The sequence below is a fragment of the Schistocerca cancellata genome, chromosome 9 (assembly GCF_023864275.1).
Source record: "Schistocerca cancellata isolate TAMUIC-IGC-003103 chromosome 9, iqSchCanc2.1, whole genome shotgun sequence".
NCBI classification, from domain to species: domain Eukaryota; kingdom Metazoa; phylum Arthropoda; class Insecta; order Orthoptera; family Acrididae; genus Schistocerca; species Schistocerca cancellata.
In genome coordinates, this window is record NC_064634.1 from 112,200,423 (window position 1) to 112,223,601 (window position 23,179).

The 23,179-nt window shown below is 38.9% G+C and overlaps 1 protein-coding gene across 2 annotated transcripts in view; it reads left to right on the forward strand.

Moving 5' to 3' along the window:
* Positions 1 to 23,179, forward strand: part of LOC126101615 (activating signal cointegrator 1 complex subunit 3) — a 258,264-nt gene that overhangs the window by 157,136 nt on the left and 77,949 nt on the right. For both annotated transcript variants that reach the window (XM_049912297.1, XM_049912298.1), the window contains 5 exons: positions 982 to 1,093; positions 3,655 to 3,823; positions 3,959 to 4,179; positions 10,740 to 11,018; positions 22,369 to 22,488. In XM_049912297.1, coding sequence (XP_049768254.1) covers positions 982 to 1,093; positions 3,655 to 3,823; positions 3,959 to 4,179; positions 10,740 to 11,018; positions 22,369 to 22,488 — 901 coding nt within the window. The remainder of the gene's footprint in view (positions 1 to 981; positions 1,094 to 3,654; positions 3,824 to 3,958; positions 4,180 to 10,739; positions 11,019 to 22,368; positions 22,489 to 23,179) is intronic.

Here is a 23,179-nt window from a genome sequence, read left to right on the forward strand (position 1 = left end):
GGCAAAATGGTCTGAAGTGGGGAAACAAGCTCAGAGGAGGAAGGTCACCCAGTGTTTGTAATTACTTTGTCCCGTCCAGAATGCTTCGTCTTGCCTTGGGAAGGGGGGAGGGTGATGAAGATGTGTGTGTGTGTGTGTGTGTGTGTGTGTGTGTGTGTGTGTGTGTGTGTGTGTGTGTTGTTACTCTGGACTAACAACTGAGATTCAGGCATCAGGCATGAAGGCGAAAACGAAATCATGGTGATAGAAAGAAAATTGAAGTGACATATAGGTAACTGAGCAGAAAAATGATAAAATGTTGGCGAATGTTGAAACAGAAGGAAGCAGTCCCTCTTTCAGTTGTTGAGTAAAATATTAGGCATGTACTCAGGTTTATCAAAAATAGAATGAGTAACAAGTTGGTAATTTCATTCTCTGTGATGACTATTATTTATTTGCCCTATTGTCCATCACACCGCCCCCCCCCCCTCTCTCCCTCTCCCTCCTCCCCCCCCCCCCCCCCCCTGCCCTCACCCTCACGCCTCCTTGAAACGAATATTGATCAATTGGAAGTGTGACGATATTAAGAAAAACATCAGTGTACAAATGAATAGCCACAGGTTGTGTAAACTGAAGCCTAACATAATTATGATGATGTGATTATTCCACCTCATACATAATTTTACTATCAGTGAAGAGTCATTAATTGTGACGTTAACAAGAATGGTCCTATTATCCTTCTATGGGAGACACCAAATATTACTTTTGTGTCTGTGGTTCATTATCCATCACGTAGAGAATTCATTCTGCTTGTGAGGAAATTGTTGATATAGTCACAAATCTGGCTAAATATTTTGTGGGAATCTATTTTCTGTTGTAATTGTTAATGTATTACTGAATCATTCATACAATTCCATTTCTAATTCATTATGTTCATTATTCATAATGTGTTGCAAACTCATTGTATTTCTCTGTAAATAAATGTGTATAAATTGCTTCAAGGTGGAATGACAAAGTTCATGGGAGAACTCAAGAAGCATTCTATATATGGATTGAAGATCCAGACAATAATTACTTGCATCACTGGGAACTATTTCTTATAACGAAGAAGCAGGTATATGCAAAAAAAGTTGTAATTATTTCTATTTCGTGCAACTTTTTGTGGTCTGATGTGTTCTCTGCTGAATTTTTCTCTTTTCTTTTCTCTCCTCCTCATTTTTACTTCTTGCCAAAATAGTTGTTATATTTCATCAACTTAAACAATTTCTGAGGTATCGTTTACAATGCATGAAACAGTGTTATGTATTATTCTTGAATAGTTAAAGTAATTGTACATATAATGGTTTTTGTAAAAAATCATCAGAAAAATATTTGAAGTATATCCCTAATTTCAAATTAATGTAATAGGTGAAGAAATTGAATCCAGTTGACTGTACACACATAGTCTAGATGATTTTTATATTAATTTTGATCTTCATATCGCTCTCTTCAATTATCTTCACCACTGTTGTATTCCTTCCAAGTCAAATTCAAACTTGTTTATTTGTATTAATTTATGTTAATCAGTACCCCAATATATGGTTGATTTTGAACTGAACTCATTGACTTCATCAGTAAGGATCGATTTGTTTGAATACTGTTTCTGTAGTCAATTCCTTGAGACTGTTTCGTAAAAATTTAAATGGTTTATCTCTTTCTTTAATTTTGTCTGCAGGTTTGTATTAATTATACAATTTAGAAGATAGAGACTACAGAAAGATGAATTCATGACATAATAATATCCTTAATGTTGTATAACTACTCAAAAACAATTGCCACACATTCGTGTAGTAATAGTATACTCTCTAGACTTTCCAATTCAAGTCATTCAGGTATGCAGCTTTCTTGTCACCTGCCAAAAAGTCAAATAAATGAAATTATTTACCAATAAAAACGCAAAATTTTAGTTTTTTTCTTTTAGTTAAGTAGTCTGAAATCCACCATTTTGTAACAGGAACTGTTTGCTGTAACAGAAGACAGATGTGTGGCACATAGACACCTATAATAGGAAATGGGATTCAGTAGCTTTGAAGCTTTGACTCTTTTTCTAGTAGAAAGCACACACACACACACACACACACACACACACACACACACACACACACATGACTAAATGCACACTACCATGACCATAGATCTAAAGCTAGTGAACACTATTTTCTATTACACATCTTCTGTGTGCCTCAAATCAGTTTGCTGTATGTGAGTGGTTGCCTTTACCTTATTTTATGTATTGTTCCATTAGACTTTGACTGCCAAGTGATAACTCGACATTTTCTTGGCATTAACTATGAAGCTCATTAGAAGGTGTAGTTTTTGTCCTCTATTATTATTACAGTAGTGTGCTGTGTTGCTCTGGAAAATGTGGCTGCCATCCTTTTGCAGCCTCTGACCACTGGCTAATAAGTAATGACTTACACTGAAAAAATCTGCATCAAGTGAGAAAGATGGTGCCACACTTCACACAATTCCTGTTGACCCCATATTAAACAGTTAAAGAAAGAAATGGTGATGTACATAAGAAATTCCATCTGTCTTTCATTAAGGTTTTACAGTTCAAGTCTGATGGATCTGTATTTAGTTAGGAGCTTTGTTTCACTGTCACTCTTATCTTGGTGCTTCTTATTTTGAGACATGTGCTCTTAAAAACTGTTTTGTTGATAGGTTTGACAGGAAAAAGAATATGAACTAGCTAATCCAACAAATGTGTGTTGGCTCACCTGGTCACATATTGGATGATGAGCTATAGGCATAAGGCTGTTTAGTCCAAGAGAGTGATGTGTGTATAGACACCACAAGCATTGACATTGAATTAATCCAGGAAGTGACTAAATGCTGCATAGTCCCACTGTGAACATTGACATTGGACTTCTGCCCAAAAGTTCAGTGGTTGCATCAACATTTTGTCTCATTCTTGTCTGAATGAGAATCAAAACACATTGTTATTGTGTATCAAACAATGAAAAATGCAAGATGGAATAATGACAGTATTATGAAAAGGATACATTGCTACTCACTATATAGTCGAGATGATGAGTTACAGACAAGCGCAGTCTTTTTATTATTGTGCATTGTATGACTGTTTAAAATGAACTGTATGATACAAAGCTTTGCCAGCTGTTAGACAGCTCAGAAGTTAAAATCTGCAGAAGTTTACTCCATCACTCATTACAGATGATTAGAAGAATCTAAGGAAGAACAAAATTTGCAAGACACTTTTGGGCAGGAAACATTGTGAAAGTGTTGCCGATATGAGTAGCGGAGTGAACAATGGGTTTAATGGATTAGTGGCAGTCAACTACAGAATGGAAAGTCTAGAGCTCATGAACATTAATGACAGATGTTTAAATAATGGGACTGATTATGTAGCGAAATAAAGTAAGCTTAAATATTGTAAGTGAGCTGTTTTTTGCCAATAAAATATCTCACTCAAATTTATTAAAGCCATTAAGCTCGAAAGTTGGTCCACATAAAGTTAAGGAACTATTTCAGGAAAAATGTCTTAATCTGTGCTATAATTCCTAAAAATAGCAGTAACCTGAATATGTGGCATTTTTGTACAAAGTGTCTTCTTTCTGATTAGTTCAAATTAATACAAACCTTTCAGTGTCGATCTCTAATTTTCCATCCCCACAGGTAATAAAACGTGAGCCACAAGAACTTGTGATGACAATCCCACTGTCTGAGCCACTGCCATCTCAGTATATCGTCCGTGCCACAAGTGACCGCTGGCTGGGCTCTTCGACTATGCTGCCCCTCACGTTCCAGCACCTGATTTTGCCGGAAACTCATCCCCCCCACACAGGTACAGTTAACTGTCATAGACAAGTATTCTGTTGTCTTACTTCCACCAACTTCCTCAGTTTGTCCTCGTGCACTGACGCCATATGTGCCTATAAGTGTAAGGACGAGGCAATTCAGTGCTGCTTTTCCATTACAGATTTGCTGCCTCTGCAACCTCTGCCGGTGACGGCGTTAAATGATCCAAAGCTGGAGGTTTTGTACAACTTCACGCACTTCAACCCAATACAGACACAAGTCTTCCATTGCCTGTATCATACGGACAACAACGTTCTCCTTGGTGCTCCCACAGGCTCCGGGAAGACAATATGTGCCGAAATTGCCATGTTCAGAGTCTTCCGAGAATACCCTGGACAGACGGTAAAACATGTTGCTATGTTTATCCATTTGTTATCCATCCTTGGCAGTTATTAACTACAGTAAATAAATTTCCTTGCTGCCACAATGTCTCTTATTAAATTTTTACATTGATGATGATTTTGAGCTGTTCAAAATTAGATCGAAATAAATTTACTGAATGCGAATAACTTGGCATCAGTTGTACTAGGTATGACTTATGTTACATGCAAAATCTTGGGTTTGTGTACCTGTCTGGTACTTATTTTCACATGTCACCAACAAATAGAACATCTGTACCTATACAGCTGATGCCACGTTATTTGCATTCAGCAAATTTATTTCAATCACTATACCATTTTCAGAAGATTAATTCTTCATCTTCAGGCATCTGTTACACCTAAATGCATTATTTGTTACTTCTCGACATGTGGTGATTTAGGAAGTAATGTCTTGTAATTGGTTATTATATTATACATTAAACTACTATGCTTATGGAAACTGGAGGTGTAACAGGCATACTAAATATTCTTAGCAGTTGTCATGGTCATTATAACTGGAGTCTGCTAACCTGTCTAATACCTTTAGCTATAAATGTCAATTGTTAAGTAAGTTATAATTTGATGAAAAATGTCTGACTGTCATGTTATTGCTTTTAATCTTTAATGTCTCACTGTTAATTACATTCAATCTTAAGTATTTTCATTAACTCTGTGGCCTGATTGTTTAATAATGTAGTTACCAGAAGAGGGAGGGCTAAGATTCTGACACTGGTAGCCTTTAATAAAGAGCATTGCTGCATAGGCAAATTCTATTTTCTGTAAATAGTGCTATGTGTAATATGAAGGAGTCCGTCAGTATATCTCTCTCTCTCTCTCTCTCTCTCTCTCTCTGTCTCTCTCTCTCTCTCTCTCTCTCTCTCTCTCTCTCTCTCTCTGGACCGTCACAATTTTTGTAACTATGTGCCAAGTTTTTTCATAGGTAATCCCAGACACATGTTTGTCCCAGATTTAACAATTTTGAAACAGTTTATCCTGAATTACATATGTTTCACATGTATCGGTATATTTTATTATTAGTTGTAGTTTAGTTGGCAAAACTGTTTGAGGAAGAGATTCTACTCTACCAAAGAGTACCCTCTAACTTTGTTGTGCACAAAATCATGCCTCACCTTTACTCGTGAAATTATATAAGGCTGTATCGTGTGCTACATAATGTTACGCTATATTCCATTAGTCATGTTTTTATTTTTCTTCGTCAATAGCCATATATCCTGGCAAGAATTAGCTCAAAGACACGCAAGTCTTCCTTCAATGGACAGTTCCAAAAAAAATCCCATTCAACAGTGACACAGTAGTTCTTCAGAGTCAAAAGGAGAAGTGACAAGCAACAGGTGTGTTTCTAGTTTCTCACCAAGTGAGGTGGCACAGTGGTTAGCACACTGGACTCATATTCGGGTTGACGATGGTTCAAACCTGTGTCTGGCCATTCTGAGTTAGGTTTTCCGTGATTTCCGTAAATTGCTTCAGGCAAATGCCAGAATGGTTCCTTTGAAAGGGCATGGCTGACTTCCTCCCACATCTTTCCTTAATCCAATGGAACCGATGACCTTGCTGTTTGGTCCCCTACCCCCTCCCAATCAACCAACCAATCTAGTTTCTCAATAAGTCACAGTAGACATGTAGATGTGCAACTCCACTTAAAAAGTGACAAACATGACAGAGCAATCACCACAGCAGCGTCTAGTGCGACATTAAAGTCATTCTTTAAATCTGAGAAACCTTGTGGTCAGAAGGAGAGATTTGTTGCAGCTGAGGGAGTCTTCACATATCATATATTCCAGCACAATCATAGCTTCAGACCTATGGAGTGGCTGTAGATTTTTCCAAGCAAAATTAGAGCATAACCTTCAACAGTACCTGCAATTTTGACAGCTGTCATCCCTCCCGTACTAAGAAGTCCCTCCCATACAGTCTGCTCACCCTATGTATGGCAATGTTGAACAATCCCTTCCCTAGTAAAGGTCTCACTGAGGCCTCCACTATCAGGCATTACCCTCCAAACGTAGTCCACGAACATATCTTGCGTGCCATATCCACATCTGCCCCTTCATCCTGCAATGAAACTCCTTAACCAGTTACAAAGGAGCACCCCATCATTATCCAGTATCACTCCAAACTGGAACAACTTGACCAAATCCTTTGCCAGGGTTTTGACTACCTTAACAATTCTTCCCACCCACACCAAAATTGTTTTCCACTGCCTACACAATGTAAGCAATATCATTACTTGTCCTTACAAGATTCTTACCCTGAACCTTTGCCGCATGGGTCATATCTCTGTGGAAAACCCAGGTGCAGAACTGTCATATGTATCCTATTCCAGTCCCATCAGAAGTATTCTACACTATCAGGTATAGGGCCATACGTGAAAGCGTTCATGTCATGTACCGGCTCCTTCCTTCTGATTCCAATCTCTCTCTGGGAATTGTCCTTAAAATATATCCTTCAAGCCCGTGATCTTTCTTACCTCAATTTCTGTTAGCACCTGTACCACACTCACCTCCACTCCTGTCTCGCATCTCCCACTTCACTCCATTAACATATACTTGCATTTCTCCCTCTAATGCCTTCCTCTTCCCCTGTTCTATCTCTCCTACCATTTACATCCCCTATCAACCCAATCCACCACTTCGTGTGAAAATACTTAGCCTTCACTGCTCACACCATTGTTGACTTCCCTGGTGTCACATTACTATCCTGTCCCCTTGCTGCCTCTCTTTCCCTTACTTTCAATCACTGAGTGGTTCTACTACATGTCGTGTGATTACCTTTACTTGTCTCATCATTTATTTACAGAAAGAACAAAGATGAAACAAAGACACAAATTAGATTAGATTCAGTTTTCATTATATAGACCCAAAAAATGAGGTGATTCTCGTGGGTGTGGAATATGTCAGAAAGTATAACATAAAATATTTGAATATAATACTCACTATCCTGATCGTTTGTCAGGAGATTGTCAAAATAGGTGAATACAGTGTGGTAAACTTGAACAGCTAATATTTACAGAATTAACACGCTGTCAGAATGAAACATTGTTACGCGCTATTGATAAATTTGTCAAAAAAAACCTAATCTTGACTGTTGTGACCAAGTGTTGTCAAAACTGAAATCTAACAGACATTTTTACTTAAGCTGTCTAAACAGTCTCTGTTAAGATATGTATCTATAGAATAGAAGGAGTTGCCTATCAAAAAGTTTTTCAAACTCTGTTTAAACAGTGCTTTATCTGAAACAAAGTTCTTAGTGGTTGCTGGCAATTTATTGAAAATGTGTGTTCCTGAATATTGGACCCATTTGTGGACTGAGATAAGTGGTTTTAGGTATTTATGCACGAGGGCTATTCTTAAAGTAGGGAACATTTCCGTCTGATGGCGCTAGGCGTGCGCCAATCACGTATATTTTGATATGTGCATGCTCGGCAGCTCAGTCGGCGTCCATCCAGGACAGCGGGAACATCTCTGCGCATCTGGTTTTTTGATATTCGAATTTGAAATGTGTGCTGCAATAAAAAATCCCGCTAGTTGTGCAGTATATGGTTTTCATTGACAAAAAACCTAAAACATATAGAAATTTACCATGAACTGTGCAAAGTGTATAGAAACAACGTAATGGGTGAATGTTCCATCCGGAAATGGTGCATTCGGCTTAAAAATGGCCGAACCAATGTTCATGATGAAGAGAATAGTGGACGCCTGAGAATTGTGACTGAAGACCTTGTCGCTAAAGTTTATGAAACGAATCGTGAAAACTGTCGCTTCACAATAATGGAGCTTTCGCTTTCTTATCCACAAGTTTCACGGACTTTGTTGTTTGAAATTGTTACCCAAGAGCTAGGCTACCACAAATTTTGTGCACAATGGGTGCCCGAAATGCTTACAGAGCACCATAAAGAACAGGAAATTGGAGGCGACATTGATATTTCTGGAGGCCTACCACAAGCGTAGTGATTCATAACTGGATCAAATCGTAATCGGTGACGAGACTTGGGTGAAATACGTCAATTGCGAGACAAAATTACAGTCCATGGAGTGGGGGCACACAAGGTCCCTCCAAAAACCAAGAAAATGTTTGCAAACCTTGTCAGCAAGGAAGTTGGCGACAGTGGTTTGGGATGGGCAAGGTGTGCTTCTTATTGATTTTCTCGAACATGGAGCAACTATAAATTCTGCGCAGTATTTTCAATCTTTGCACAGCCTTAGAAGAGCAGTTCAAAACAAACGCCGAGGAAAGCTGATGTCCAAAATTTTATTTTTGCACGACAATGCCCAACCTCACATGGCAAACCGCACTAAAGAACTCCTTAATTCATTCAGATGCGAAATTTTCCCTCATCTACCTACAGTCCCGATCTTGCACCAAGCGACTTCCACTTGTTTCCCAAGATGAAGAACTGGCTTGCAACACAGCGCTTTTATGACGACGCGGAACTCCAGGCGGGCATGACTCACTGGCTGAAGTCTCAGGCGGCAGAATTTTATGACGAAGGTCTTTCAAAGCTTGTCCACCACTATGGTAAGTGCCTCAGAGTGTTTGGTGACTGTGGACTGTGTCAGTCGCTCTTTCAGATGTATATAATAAAATGTATTTCTTGTACTTTTTTATTCTTAGTATTGATACTATGTGTAGAGCTATTGGTTGGAAATACAGATATATTACTTGCAACACATTTCATTAAGGAATAAATATACTGAGAAGCGTGGTTAGAATACTAAGTTCCTTGAACAGGTTTTTACAGGATGTTCTGGAATTTACACCACAAATGAGTCATCACACGCTTTTGCGCCTTAAAAACTTTTTCTCAGTTTGATGAGTTACCCCAGACTTTTGCTCAGTTTGATGAGTTACCCCAGAATATGATCCCGTATGACTGAATGAAAGCAAGCAAACTATGCAAGTTTTTTTTTTTACATTTATATATCCTACATCTGACATCATTCTCACTGCAAATACAGACTAGTTTAGGTGCTTAAGCAATTCTGTGGTATGCCCTTTCCAACAGAATTTATTATCGAGTTGAACCCCAGAAATTTAACACTGTCAACCTCTTTGATCTGCATTGCTTCATATGTTACACACATGCTGGAAGGAAATCTCTTACAGGTTCTGAACTGCATATAGTGGGTCTTCTCAAAGGTTAATGACTGTGAATTAGCTAACTCAGACTATTATTGATACTCAAGTTGTAATTAATACTGAAAGCTTAACCATATAAATGTAGAGTAATTGTTTCAAAGAGTGTCATTTTTATGGAGCTTATTTTAACTGAGAGTTATTTCCGCATAATGTACATTACCAAATCGTTTGATTCAGGTACAGCAGGGAGACCAAAAATACACTACTGATGCTAACAACAGTATCTTAACACCTGTACTACATTCTGTAGAAAAAAATTCCTCAATAAATTGAATCTTAATCATTTCATCCTCCATGAATTTTTCTGAGAACTAGCATTTATCCCCCTCTAGCTTTATTTTTGAATAATCTAACTTCATATGGAGTTCATTTTTGCCTGTCAATTTCTTTTGTATTTTCATCCACAATGTCGAGGAGTCTGACCATATAATTTCACTCAGCGTATGGTAAGCATAAGGTTATGTATGTTTCTTGTATTGTAAATATGGTCAAAGTGATTTTTCTCACATACTTTTAGTCTGCAGAACGAGAATATTATGATTTCATAAATACGTATTGCTGGGACAGTTAACTGTTGTAGTTTCTCGGTTGTGCAGCATACAAGAATTTAACAAGTTTCTTCTGAAGTTTCAGTTTCCAGCATACGCTACTTGAACTTCCCCAAAAAACTATACCACACCTAATGCCAGGTGCAAAATAACCACGATATGTTAATTTTCTAATATTTTCATCGTGAATGTTGACACTTAGTAATTTACTTGCTGGAAATTTAACATGACTATCTCAGCATAAAGCATTATTCAAATCTAACCTTGGGAACTTGACCGTATCAACTCCTTTGGTAAACTCATTGTTTTGATCTATTTTTATCTCCTGGCATTTTGAAGGTTTGGATTGTAATTGCACCACATGGATTTTTGCAGTGTCCAGTTTAGACTCATTCGATGGCTCCAGTTTTCTACACTACTGTTGGTGTCACATAGTGCCCAGATTTTTCTGCTGTGTCTGTACCTTTGAGTAATGCATATGTATTATCTGCCAACAGAACTGTTAGAGAATCTGTATTTATGAGTCTGTCACTTACATGTTTTTTTAACAAGATTTGCCCTAGAATAGAACCCTGAGAAATGACTTGTGATAATGTACTCAGTTTAGATTCATGGTTCACTGCATGTGAAATGTCAGTCACCCTTTGTCTTCTGCTCCGCAGCTACAGTATATGCCATGGTAAAGAACTGTCTGTCCACACATTTTATCTGACTATCAGACAAGAAAGCTTGGTGTAGCATTGAAAGATCACAGAATACACCTACAACTTTACTCCTCTCTCTCTTTCTGTTTGTTACTTGCATTTCAATTTACTGATGTCTACTATTGATCTTGCAGGTGGTGTACATTGCACCGCTGAAGGCACTGGTCCGTGAGCGTGTGGAAGACTGGCGCACAAAGCTCGGTACTCGCTTGGGCAAGAGTGTGATCGAGTTGACTGGTGATGTTACCCCAGACGCCCGCGCCATTGCCAATGCTGACGTTGTTGTGACGACACCTGAGAAGTGGGACGGTGTGAGCCGGAGCTGGCAGACTCGTGGATATGTTCAGAAGGTGGCACTGGTCGTGATCGACGAAATACATCTGCTCGGTGAAGATCGTGGTCCTGTCCTTGAGGTGAATCAAAGTAAAATTTTCACAAATGTTGTTTGCTAAAACTTTTGGTTGTTAAGGGCTTATATACTTGCAGTTCTGAAGATTTCAGGGATAAAATACTGGGAGCAATAGGTTGTCTACAACTTGTACAATAACAAGACTGCAGTTACAAGAGCTGATGGATATTAAAAGGAGGCAGTATTCTAAAAGGGAGTGATACAGGGTTGTAATCTTTCCTCCATGTTATTAAATCTGAACATTCACAAGCAGGAAAGGAAACCAAGGAGAAATCTGTAAAAAGGAAGTAAAGTTCTGAGAGAAGAAATAAAAATTCTAATGGATGCTGATAACATTGTAGTTCTGTTACAGAACGCAGTTGAAAGGAATCAATAGTGTCTTGAACAGAGAATAGAAGAGAATTAAATGGAATATAGAATGTAGACTGGAAATAGCAGAAAAAAGCTTTCTGGAGATAAAGAAATGTGTTAATGCTGAATATAAATTTAAGTTTGAGGAAGTCATTTCTGTGAGCATTTGTCTGTAGTGTAGTGTAGTGTAGTGTAGTGTTATATGCAAGCAAAATATAGACAGTAAACAGAACATGTAAAATGAGAACAGAAGCTTTTGAAACATGGTTCTACAGAAGAGTGCTGGGTGGATGAGGTAACTAAGGTTGTAACAAATCAAATGAGGTTTGTGGTACAGCTTGACTAAAAGAAGGGATTGGTTAATAGGACACATTCTGAGGCATCATGGAATCACCAATTTAGTGTTGGAGGGAAGGGCAGGAAGGTAAAAATTGTAGAGGGAGATTAAGAGATATATACAGTAAGCAGATTCAGGAGGATGCAAGTTGCAGTAGTTATTTGGAGATGAAGAGGCTTACGCAGGATGGAGTAGCATCGAGAGCTGCATCACACCTTTTTCAGGCTGCAGCAGAAGCACTTGACTCAGTGAGCTTTTTCCTCTTCTTAAGGCCAGAAGTGAACTTAATCTTTTAAAGTGACAAAATAAATGTGCAGTTGTATCATTCTTGCCACACCATAATGTTAAATTTGACAGTGTGTGTTCATATTTAAAACAGCTGTGTGAGAGGCTCAATGGAGATCTTGCTTGAGACACTGTTTGTGTCACATCTATACCAGTTTGAAGATTACACTTTTTGTGTACCAGTCTTGGTAAATTTTTGTGGACTTTAGCATTTTCAATGATTCCCAAATGCAAAAAAAGCTGATAATTGATGCACATGACCCTACTGTAGCTATCTTTCTAGGCTTATTCCTTAGAAAGCCCAAGATAGTGGACTATGGAAAGACAACAACATTCTACCTATGGAGAAAGTGATTGACCTAGTACATTATCTGCCCAAACGAAGACCTGAGTAGGGTATGTGTCCTGGGTTGTAGCCAGAGGCACAGAAATGGTTTACTGCTGCCCTCCAGAAACATGGTCAGGACGTACAATGTATTTATCAAACCTTAGCTGCTTACACCACTTTTCTGGCAGTATCCATAGACCTCTGTTACACTGTTATGTTGCTAGCTCCTCAACTGTCTCTGTCAGCTGTTCATCATCTGCTGTTTGTCTCAGATGATAGTGACAACTCTTCAATGTAAGCTGAGATTATATTTTCAGTTTGTGTGTTTCACAAAGTAACAACCCTCAGAAGTCGTCATAAACTTTGACTACCCCACAACCAAGATGTCACTCAGATGGAAAAGACAGCAATAATTTCTGAAATTACAGGTTGTGATAGTAAAATGTGTTGTATCTTTATTACATAGGGTGATTCCATGATGATGATGATGATGATGATGAGATGAACTTTCAGGGAAGATGGAGAAGTGTAAATGTATCAGTTTGAGGTGAGAGGCCCTGGTCTGAAAATGACTTAGTCAAAAGCTACAAACTAAGATTGTTCTGATACCTCTGACAGCAGACCTCTTCTACTGGAAGCTCTTAGTACAGATCAAAACAAGGGGAAAAAGGTCAAGTACACATGGGCTGTAAAAAAACAAACCTTAAGAGCTTTGGCCTTTGGGTCAGAAACTCACATGTGTATCTGTCTTTTTGTTGTGCCTGTTTGCAACTGAACATCTCCTCTATAAGGTGAGCAGCTGCCCTCTCAGTTTATTAGTGAATGATGCTGTCATTTACCATTTAGTAAGTCACCAGAAGATTGAAACCAGATTCAGACAAGATATCTGTGTGGTGTGAAAAAGTGGCAGTTGACCCTAAATAATGGAAAGTGTGAGTTCATACACATGAATACTATAAGGAATCCACTACACTTCAGCTGCACAATAAATCACACAAATCTTAATGCTGCAAATTCAACTAGAATACTATACGTTCAACTTAAGTTGGAATGATCATATATGTAATGTTGTGGGGAAGGTGAAGCAAAGACTTGTATTTTTGTCATATTTTCATTTTCTGTCATTCCTTAGTTGCTACAAAATTCATGGAAATATGTTCTGTCTGCACAACTAAATGAAATGCTGTTTACTTTCTGCCATATACGTTTTGCTTTTTTTATTTGTGGCCTTAATACGTGTTTCTTTTTATACATATAATAAATGTATTATTTACTACTTACAGTATGTTACTATGTTACATTTTGTCATATTTTTCTCTTGTTTTTCAGATTGAAGATAACTTTCGTAGCAAAGATATTGTGATGTTAAATTTTAGTTTGGTGTTACTTATTATTTGCAGTGTTGTTAGTCCATATGTGTGGTCCTGGAGATGTGTTTACTCAGTTCTCATGCTCCAGCTGGCCAATTTCCAGCATTTTTTCACCCACATTTATTATAACACATCACTTGCACTTTTCATTTTGTGATCTACTGTATACGTGTGTGTTTACAGAGTGTAGCGTTGCCAACTGTCAACTGTCGCTGTATCTGTATCTTTTGTTTGTGTGTGTGTGTGTGTGTGTGTGTGTGTGTGTGTGTGTGTGTGCGAGAGAGAAAGACAGAGAGAGGAAGATTCATTAATTGTACACTCGGGTTATGTTTCAGAGTGCTGTTTGTTGTTTTTTTGTGGCTAACATGATCAGGGAGTTATTGCTTGTACTTTTTCATTTCAATGGCTCTGTATGTGAAAGTTTTCTTGTAGTGGCAGGAGTTTGTTGTTGTGATTGTTCAGTCTAATAATTTTCATGTCTCGTTTCGTGTTCGATGGTTCATGTCCACATTTTATCAGGTGTTTGGCAAATCTAGAATGGCTGTTTTCATGCTTCCAGCTTCTTATATGTTCTTTATACCTACTGCCTGTCATTCCCAGATATAGTAATTCACATTCTTGGAGTTCTAGTGGTCTACACCCGCTCCTTGGTATTTATCTAGTTTGTCTGCTGTTGTTTGTAAATGTGAACAGAATGTGTTTGTTGTTCTGTAAACAATGTACAATCCCTCTTACTTTAATGTATTTGCTATCCTGTGTGTTGCTTTGTATTTGTATGTTAAAGTGCACCATTTATTTCTGTTAGTCATTTAATGTGTGTGTGTGAGAGAGAGAGACAGAGAGGAAGATTCATTAATTGTACACATAACTAATGAGGAAGTATTGAATAGGATTGGGGAGAAGAGAACTTTGTGGCACAGCTTGACCAGAAGAAGGGATCGGTTGGTAGGACATGTTCTGAGGCATCAAGGCATCACCAATTTAGTATTGGAGGGCAGCGTGGAGGGTAAAAATCGTAGAGGGAGACCAAGAGATGAATACACTAAACAGATTCAGAAGGATGTAGGTTGCAGTAGGTACTGCGAGATGTGAAGAAGCTTGCACAGGATAGAGTAGCATGGAGAGCTGCATCAAACCAGTCTCAGGACTGAAGACCACAACAACAACAACAGTCATTTAATGAGTGTTCACACACCCCTTATTCTGTTGAGGCCTGTTATTAATTTCGTGAACGTACCATCATCATACCATGTGGAAAAGAACAAAATCATAATGTGACATTATGAAATGAACAGCAGAACAGCAAAAACCACAAATGAGTTCATAAACAAATAAAAGACTTACACATTCCACAAACAGCCTCAGCATCACTCATCTCTTTTGACAGAGAGAACATGTATACCTCGATACACACTGCAGATGTTGTTGTTGTTGTGGTCTTCAGTCCTGAGACTGGTTTGATGCAGCTCTCCATGCTACTCTATCCTGTGCAAGCTTCTTCATCTCCCAGTACTTACTGCAACCTACATGCTTCTGAATCTGCTTAGTGTATTCATCTCTTGGTCTCCCTCTACGATTTTTACCCTCCACGCTGCCCTCCAATACTAAATTGGTGATCCCTTGATGCTCAGAACATGTCCTACCAACCGATCCCTTCTTCTAGTCAAGTTGTGCCACAAGCTTCTCTTCTCCCCAAGCCTATTCAACACCTCCTCATTGGTTATGTGATCTACCCATCTAATCTTCAGCATTCTTCTGTAGCACCACATTTCGAAAGCTTCTATTCTCTTCTTGTCTAAACTATTTATTGTCCATGTTTCACTTCCATACATGGCTACACTCCACACAAATACTTTCAGAAACGACTTCCTGACACTTAAATCAATACTCGATGTAAACAAATTTCTCTTCTTCAGAAACGCTTTCCTTCCCATTGCCGGTCTACATTTTATATCCTCTCTACTTCGACCATCATGAGTTATTTTGCTCCCCAAATAGCAAAACTCCTTTACTACTTTAAGTGTCTCATTTCCTAATCTAATACCCTCAACATCACCCGACTTAATTCGACTACATTCCATTATCCTCGTTTTGCTTTTATTGATGTTCATCTTATATCCTCCTTTCAAGACACTATCCATTCCGTTCAACTGCTCTTCCAAGTCCTTTGCCATCTCTGACAGAATTACAATGTCATCATCGGTGAACCTCAAAGTTTTTATTTCTTCTCCATGGATTTTAATACGTACTCCAAATTTTTCTTTTGTTTCCTTCACTGCTTGCTCAATATACAGATTGAATAACATCGGGGAGAGGCTACAACCCTGTCTCACTCCCTTCCCGACCACTGCTTCCCTTCCATGCCCCTCAACGCTTATAACTGCCATTTGATTTCTATACAAATTGTAAATAGCCTTTCGCTCCCTATATTTTACCCTTGCCACCTCCAGAATTTGAAAGAGAGTATTCCAGTCAACATTGTCAAAAGCTTTCTCTAAGTCTACAAACGCTAGAAACGTAGGTTTGCCTTTCCATAATCTAGCTTCTAAGATAAGTCGTAGGGTCAGTATTGCCTCACGTGTTCCAATATTTCTGCGGAATCCAAACTGATCTTCCCCCAAGGTCGGCTTCTACTAGTTTTTCCATTCGTCTGTAAAGAATTCATGTTAGTATTTTACAGCCGTGACTTATTAAACTGATAGTTCAGTAATTTTCACAGCTGTGAACACATGCTTTCTTTGGGATTGGAATTATTATATTCTTCTTGAAGTCTGAGGGTATTTCGCCTGTCTAATACATCTTGCTCACCAGATGGTAGAGTTTTGTCAGGACTGGCTCTCCCAAGGCCGTCAGTAGCTCTAATGGAATGTTGTCTACTCCCGGGGCTTTGTTTCGACTCAGGTCTTTCAGTGCTCTGTCAAACTCTTCACACAGTATCATATCTCCCATTTCATCTTCATCTACATCCTCTTCCATTTCCAGAATATTGTCCTCAAGTACATCGCCCTTGTATAGACCCTCTATATACTCCTTCCACCTTTCTGCTTTCCCTTCTTTGCTTAGAACTGGGTTTCCATCTGAGCTCTTGATATTCATACAAGTGGTTCTCTTTTCTCCAAAGGTCTCTTTAATTTTCCTGTAGGCAGTATCTATCTTACCCCTAGTGAGATAAGCATCTACATCCTTGCATTTGTCCTCTAGCCATCCCTGCTTAGCCATTTTGGACTTCCTGTCGATCTCATTTTTGAGACGTTTGTATTCCTTTTTCCCTGCTTCATTTACTGCATTTTTATATTTTCTCCTTTCATCAATTAAATTCAATCTTTCTTCTGTTACCCAAGGATTTCTACTAGCCCTTGTCTTTTTATCTACTTGATCCTCGGCTGCCTTCACTACTTCATCCCTCAAAGCTACCCATTCTTCTTCTACTGTATTTATTTCCCCCATTCCTGCCATTTGTTCCCTTACGCTCTCCCTGAAACTCTCTACAACCTCTAGTTCTTTCAGTTTATCCAGGTCCCATCTCCTTAAATTCCCACCTTTTTGCAGTTTCTTCAGTTTCAATCTACAGTTCATAACCAATAGATTGTGGTCAGAGTCCACATCTGCCCCTGGAAATGTCTTACAATTTAAAACCTGGTTCCTAAATCTCTGTCTTACCATTATATTATCTATCTGATACTTTTTAGTATCTCCAGGGTTCTTCCATGTATACAACCTTCTTTTATGATTCTTGAACCAAGTGTTAGCTATGATTAAGTTGTGCTCTGTGCAAAATTCTACCAAGCGGCTTCCTCTTTCATTTCTTACGCCCAATCTATATTCACCTACTACGTTTCCTTCTCTCTCTTTTCCTACTACCGAATTCCAGTCACCCATGACTATTAAATTTTCATTTCCCTTCCCTATCTGAATAATTTCTTTGATTTCATCATACATTTCTTCAATTTCTTCGTCATCTGCAGTGCTAGTTGGCATATAAACTTTTACTACTGTAGTACGCGTGGGCTTCGTGTCTATCTTGGCCACAATAATGCGTTCACTATGCTGTTTGTAGTAACTTACACACATTCCTATTTTTTTATTCATTATTAAACCTACTCCTGCATTACCCCTATTTGACTTTGTATTTATAACCCTGTATTCGCCTGACCAAAAGTCTTGTTCCTCCTGCCACCGAACTTCACAATTCCCACTATATCTAACTTTAACCTATTCATTTCCCTTTTTAAATTTTCTAACCTACCTGCCCGATTAAGGGATCTGACATTCCACGCTCTGATCCGTAGAACGCCAGTTTTCTTTCTCCTGATAACGACGTCCTCTTGAGTAGTCCCCGCCTGGAGATCCGAATGGGGAACTATTTTACCCAAGAGGACACCATCATCATTAACCATACAGTAAAGCTGCATGCCCTCAGGAAAAATTACGGCTGTAGTTTCCCCTTGCTTTCAACCGTTCGCAGTACCAGCACAGCATGGCCGTTTTGGTTTGTGTTACAAGGCCAGATCAGTCAATCATCCAGACTGTTGCCCCTGCAACTACTGAAAAGGCTGCTGCCCCTCTTCAGGAACCATGCGTTTGTTTGGCCTCTCAACAGATACCCCTCCGTTGTGGTTGCACCTACGGTATGGCTATCTGTATCGCTGAGGCACGCAAGCCTCCCTACCAACGGCAAGGTCCATGGTTCATGGGGGGGACACTGCACATAAAAAAAAACTAGTTGAAGGAAACTTACTGACATACAACAAACTACCTGCAGACAGTATTAAGAAATAACCAAAATCCTCAAAGCAATCACATCCCAAAATTACTTTCAATATGAAAAGGAATTTTACTTACAAAAATATGGGCTTCCAGTGGGACCCCAACATCAAACATTTGCAAACATATTCCTAAACCACATAGAAAACGCGGTCTTTGATACTGTCATCATAAAGAAAGGATACAAAATTGTTTCCTGGTACAAATATATGTATGACATAATCTGCATGGTAGATGAACCAACAGAGAAAATAGATAAATTTCATGCAGACATAAACAATAAACATAAAAATATTCAATTCACCTTGGAAAAGAAAAACACTAAAGCAAATACATTTCTTGGACATAGAAATAAAGAAGGACAGCAAAAAGGGCATATTTGACATCGTCAGAAAGCCAACAGCACAGATACAATTATACATGCTTCATCCAACCACCCACAAAATCAAAAATTAGCAATCCTATGACTCATGTTACACCGATTAAATAATATCCCACTCAGCAGACACTACAGCACACACATAAACATAAAACAATAACACTTATGACATGACTAACAGAAAGAAATGGTTCACTGTAAATACAAACACAAAGCAACATACAGGATAGCAAATGTATTAAAGAAACAGGGATTACACATTGCTTACAGAATAAGAAACATATTCCAGTCACGTTTACAGACAATAACAGACAAACCAGATAAACACCAAGGAGCAGGTATAGACCAGTTAGAATACTAAAAATGCAAATCACTATATCTGGGGATGACAGGCAGGAATTTCAAAACAGTTGATAAAACATGGACATGAACTATTCAACAAGAACAAGACATGAAAATTATTAGAGTGAAGAATCACAACAAGAAACTCTTGCCATTATAAGAAAACTTTCACATACAAAGAGCCTTTGCAATGAAAAAGAATGTAATTATTGACCAAATCAATATAAGCAATAACTCTCTGATCATGTTAGCCACAAAAACAACAACAAAGAGCAATCTAAACATAACCAGAGTATACAATTAATGAATCTTCCTCCCTCCTTTTCCCTCCCTCCCCCCCCCCCCTTCCTCTCTCTCTCTCTCTGTCTGTGTGTGTCACACACACACACACACACACACACACACACACACACATTCATTCAAAGAGCTGCACTTACGACCACCTACATCAAATGCAATGGAGAGCATTATGAACAAGTGGATGGAGTGGCCATGGGATCTCCCCTTGCTCCAGGGATCGCGAATCTTTATATGGAACACTTTGAGGAGGTGGCACTACAAACTGCTCACCGTATACCCAGGCACTTCTTCCGCTATGTGGACGACACTTTCGTGATTGGCAGCATGGCATGCAGGCACTGGAGGAGTTTATGGACCACCTAAACGGCATACATGAGAATATCACTTTCACGATGGAAGTAGAAGAGAATGGCTGTATTCCACTCCTGGACATGCTGATCAGGAAGAAAGTGGATGGCACGCTGGGCCATTCAGTATATAGAAAGAAGACGCACACAGACCTGTACTTCCATGCAACCAGCTGCCACCATCTGGGGCAACGCCAGTCAGTACTGACCACCTTGGTACATAGGGCACGCATCATTTGTGACAAAGAAAGCCTCTCAGACGAATTACACCACCTAAGAGAGGTATTTCGGAAAAACGGGTACAGTGAAACACATATTGGCAGGGCCTTCAAGAGGAGACAGGCTGACAAATTTCAGGAAGAGGAAGAGGAAGTTAACAAGAGACTCGCCTTTCTTCCATACTTGGGGCCCTTATCAGCCAAAATCGGGAGGCTACTGAGAAAATCAAACATAAATACCGTCTTGCGACCACCGCCGAAGACGAAAGAGTTGCTGGGCTCAGCTAAAGACCCACTCAAACTCAACACACCTGGTATATACAGCATTGCCTGCGAATATGGTGTACAGTACATTGGACAAACGCAGCACTGCATCTCAAAAAGTTGCGAGGAGCACACCAGGCATGTCCGACTTGGACAGATAGAGAAATCTGCTATAGCTGAACACAGCATCAAAGAAAACCACACCTTTAATTTCGAGAACACCAGGGCGCCGAGCTGGGAGCTATTGGGACAGCGTCATTAAAGAATCAATAGAAATACGGGTCCACAAGAATCTTGTGAACAGGGACGAAGATTATCAACTGAGCGCAGTACGCCAGGAACGCACCAAGAACCGTCCACCTCACGAGACGCGACTGGAATGCTCTGACGGAGATACGAATGGAACACCCGCTTCCCCCTCCACCCCGCCCGCTGGCTCCTCTGGATCCAGCCTGCCACGGCCAGGTGGTGGGGGGCACGCCACAGGTATAAAGGGACCGGCATCCGCAAAGTCTCGGCACTTCGCCAGAAGATGACGAGTATGTCATTCGTCGAAACGTCGCAGTTTGAAGACACCGCCACCTGGCTGGAAGCCCGAGAACTCTTTGCCAGCTGTATACGCCGGGAAAGCATACGTTCACAAGTCTGCAAGTGGTTCGATGAACCTTCTGCCAGGCACTTAAATGTGAATTGCAGGATAGTCATTCAGATGTAGAATCCAGTCACAAGTATCTGTGATACCTAATATGATAGTGCGCCCATTAATTTGCGCAGGTGTGATACTGAGACAGAAGCTTTTTGAAAACCAAGTAGTACTGAATATACCTGACTACTTTGATATGTGCCTTTGGGAATGATGTGAGAAAACCACAGGCTGATTTTTACATGAGCAGTGTTTTCAGAACCCGTACTGGTTGCCATAGCAGGAGTCATTGTGTTAGAGATACCTCATTGTTTGAGCTTAGAGTATGTTCTAAGTTCCCACAACAGATTGGTGTTAAAGTTACTGACGAGTAAATTTTGAGAATCACATCAGCTATCCGTCATCTAGACAGGTATGACCATTGTTGTCTTGCAGCTATCTGGGAACACATTTTTTTTTGTTTCAGAGATGTATGTTACATTATGATTAAAAGGGGGGCTAACTTAAATTCCAAGTTTGTATAGAATGTTATAGGAGTTCCTTAGGGTCTGGGAGCTTTGTTCTAGCAATTTCAGCAGTTTCTCAACACTGCAGATACTGATACCATATTTGCTTCATGTTTGCAGTGTTGTCTTAAAGTTGATGAAGTGCTCGTGTGTCATCCCATTTGAAGGAACAATTGAAAACAGAGTTTGACATGTAAATTTTTGCTTTGCTCCCCCTCAGTTTAGTCCCTCTGTCATCTATGACTGGACACTAACTTTGGTGGCACTGACAACCTTCATATTTGACCAGAATTTTTTGGCATTTTGTGAAAGGCCTTTTGATAATATTCTTGTATATTTGTCATTGAAGGCTTCACACATCACCCTTCTGCAAGCCAAGCACTTTTCAATTTAACATCTTTATATCTACGGCCCCATGCTTTGTTTTTCACCTGTTGCATAGTAGGCCCTAGAAGTTTCTTTACAAACACTATATGCCCCTCCCATCATGAACTGTTGTTCTAGATGTTTATCTGTCCAGTGCTTGGTCAACAAATTTTCTAAATTCGATCCATAGTTTGTTTGTATACCCATGTCCAGATCTAAAGGTCATTCATATCAGTTTCAACATGGACATCCTCAAAGACGATCTAATGTCACATACTTATTTTGTAATCTACTTCATATCTTAGCCAAAAAAGTTTTTGTTTAATTCTGTGTATGTATGACCTTATGACCATCAAGAACACATTTTATTGAATATATTGTTGATATTTTTCCTACCCTTTTCGACACATACAATGGTAATTATAGCTATATTTCCAAAAACATAGGAGTCTATTATTATTATTATTATTATTATTATTATTATTATTATTATTATTATTACTATGTCATGTGAATGTGGCATAAGTTTTTCATGTTAAATTTCTCACTTTCAGGTGATTGTGTCAAGAACAGGGTTTATATCCTCACATACTGAACGCACACTTAGGATAATTGGTCTGTCTACAGCACTGGCAAATGCAAGTGATTTGGCAGCATGGCTTGAGATTGGCCAGGTGAGATTCATTTTTACTCTGCTGTGTTGGTAGTGTTCTTATCTGTGAGCTCAAACAATTATCGGGATTTTGCTTGTATCCCAGGTGATGATTTTTCATAAAACAACTGTGTTATGCATTCGTTCTCTCACTTATGTATTTGCTTATTGTATTCAATCAACATTTAACATTTAACATTCAACATTTAAATTTTGATTTAGAGAAAATGACTGAAATGAGATGTTTTGGAACTGTATTGGTGTTGGATTATAGTAGGTAGCTTCAAGCAGTAAGAAACACTGAATGTTGAACTTTCAGAATGAACATTTTTTTCATGGGTGCAGAAACGTTCCAGGTGCTGTAAGGAGAAAAGTCCCACTGCAGCATGGGAATGAAAGCAAACAGCGTTATCATTCAATTTTGACAAGATACAGTACATACGATGTACTACTTATCAAACATCACAACTAATAAAAAATAGAGTACTCAAATAATGAAAGACAAAATGGAGTAAGTGTTAAGTTTTTAAGAATTTAGATAGATCGTAATCTGAATTTGAAAATGCAGACCATAGAATTAATGAAGTGGCATAGATCAGCTACATTTGTAGTAATGTGATTACTGCTATAGGTAATTTAAAAACAAAGAAATTGTCTTCTGTGTTAACAGATATTAGAAAATGATGATTGAAGTTTTATTGACATTAGAGACT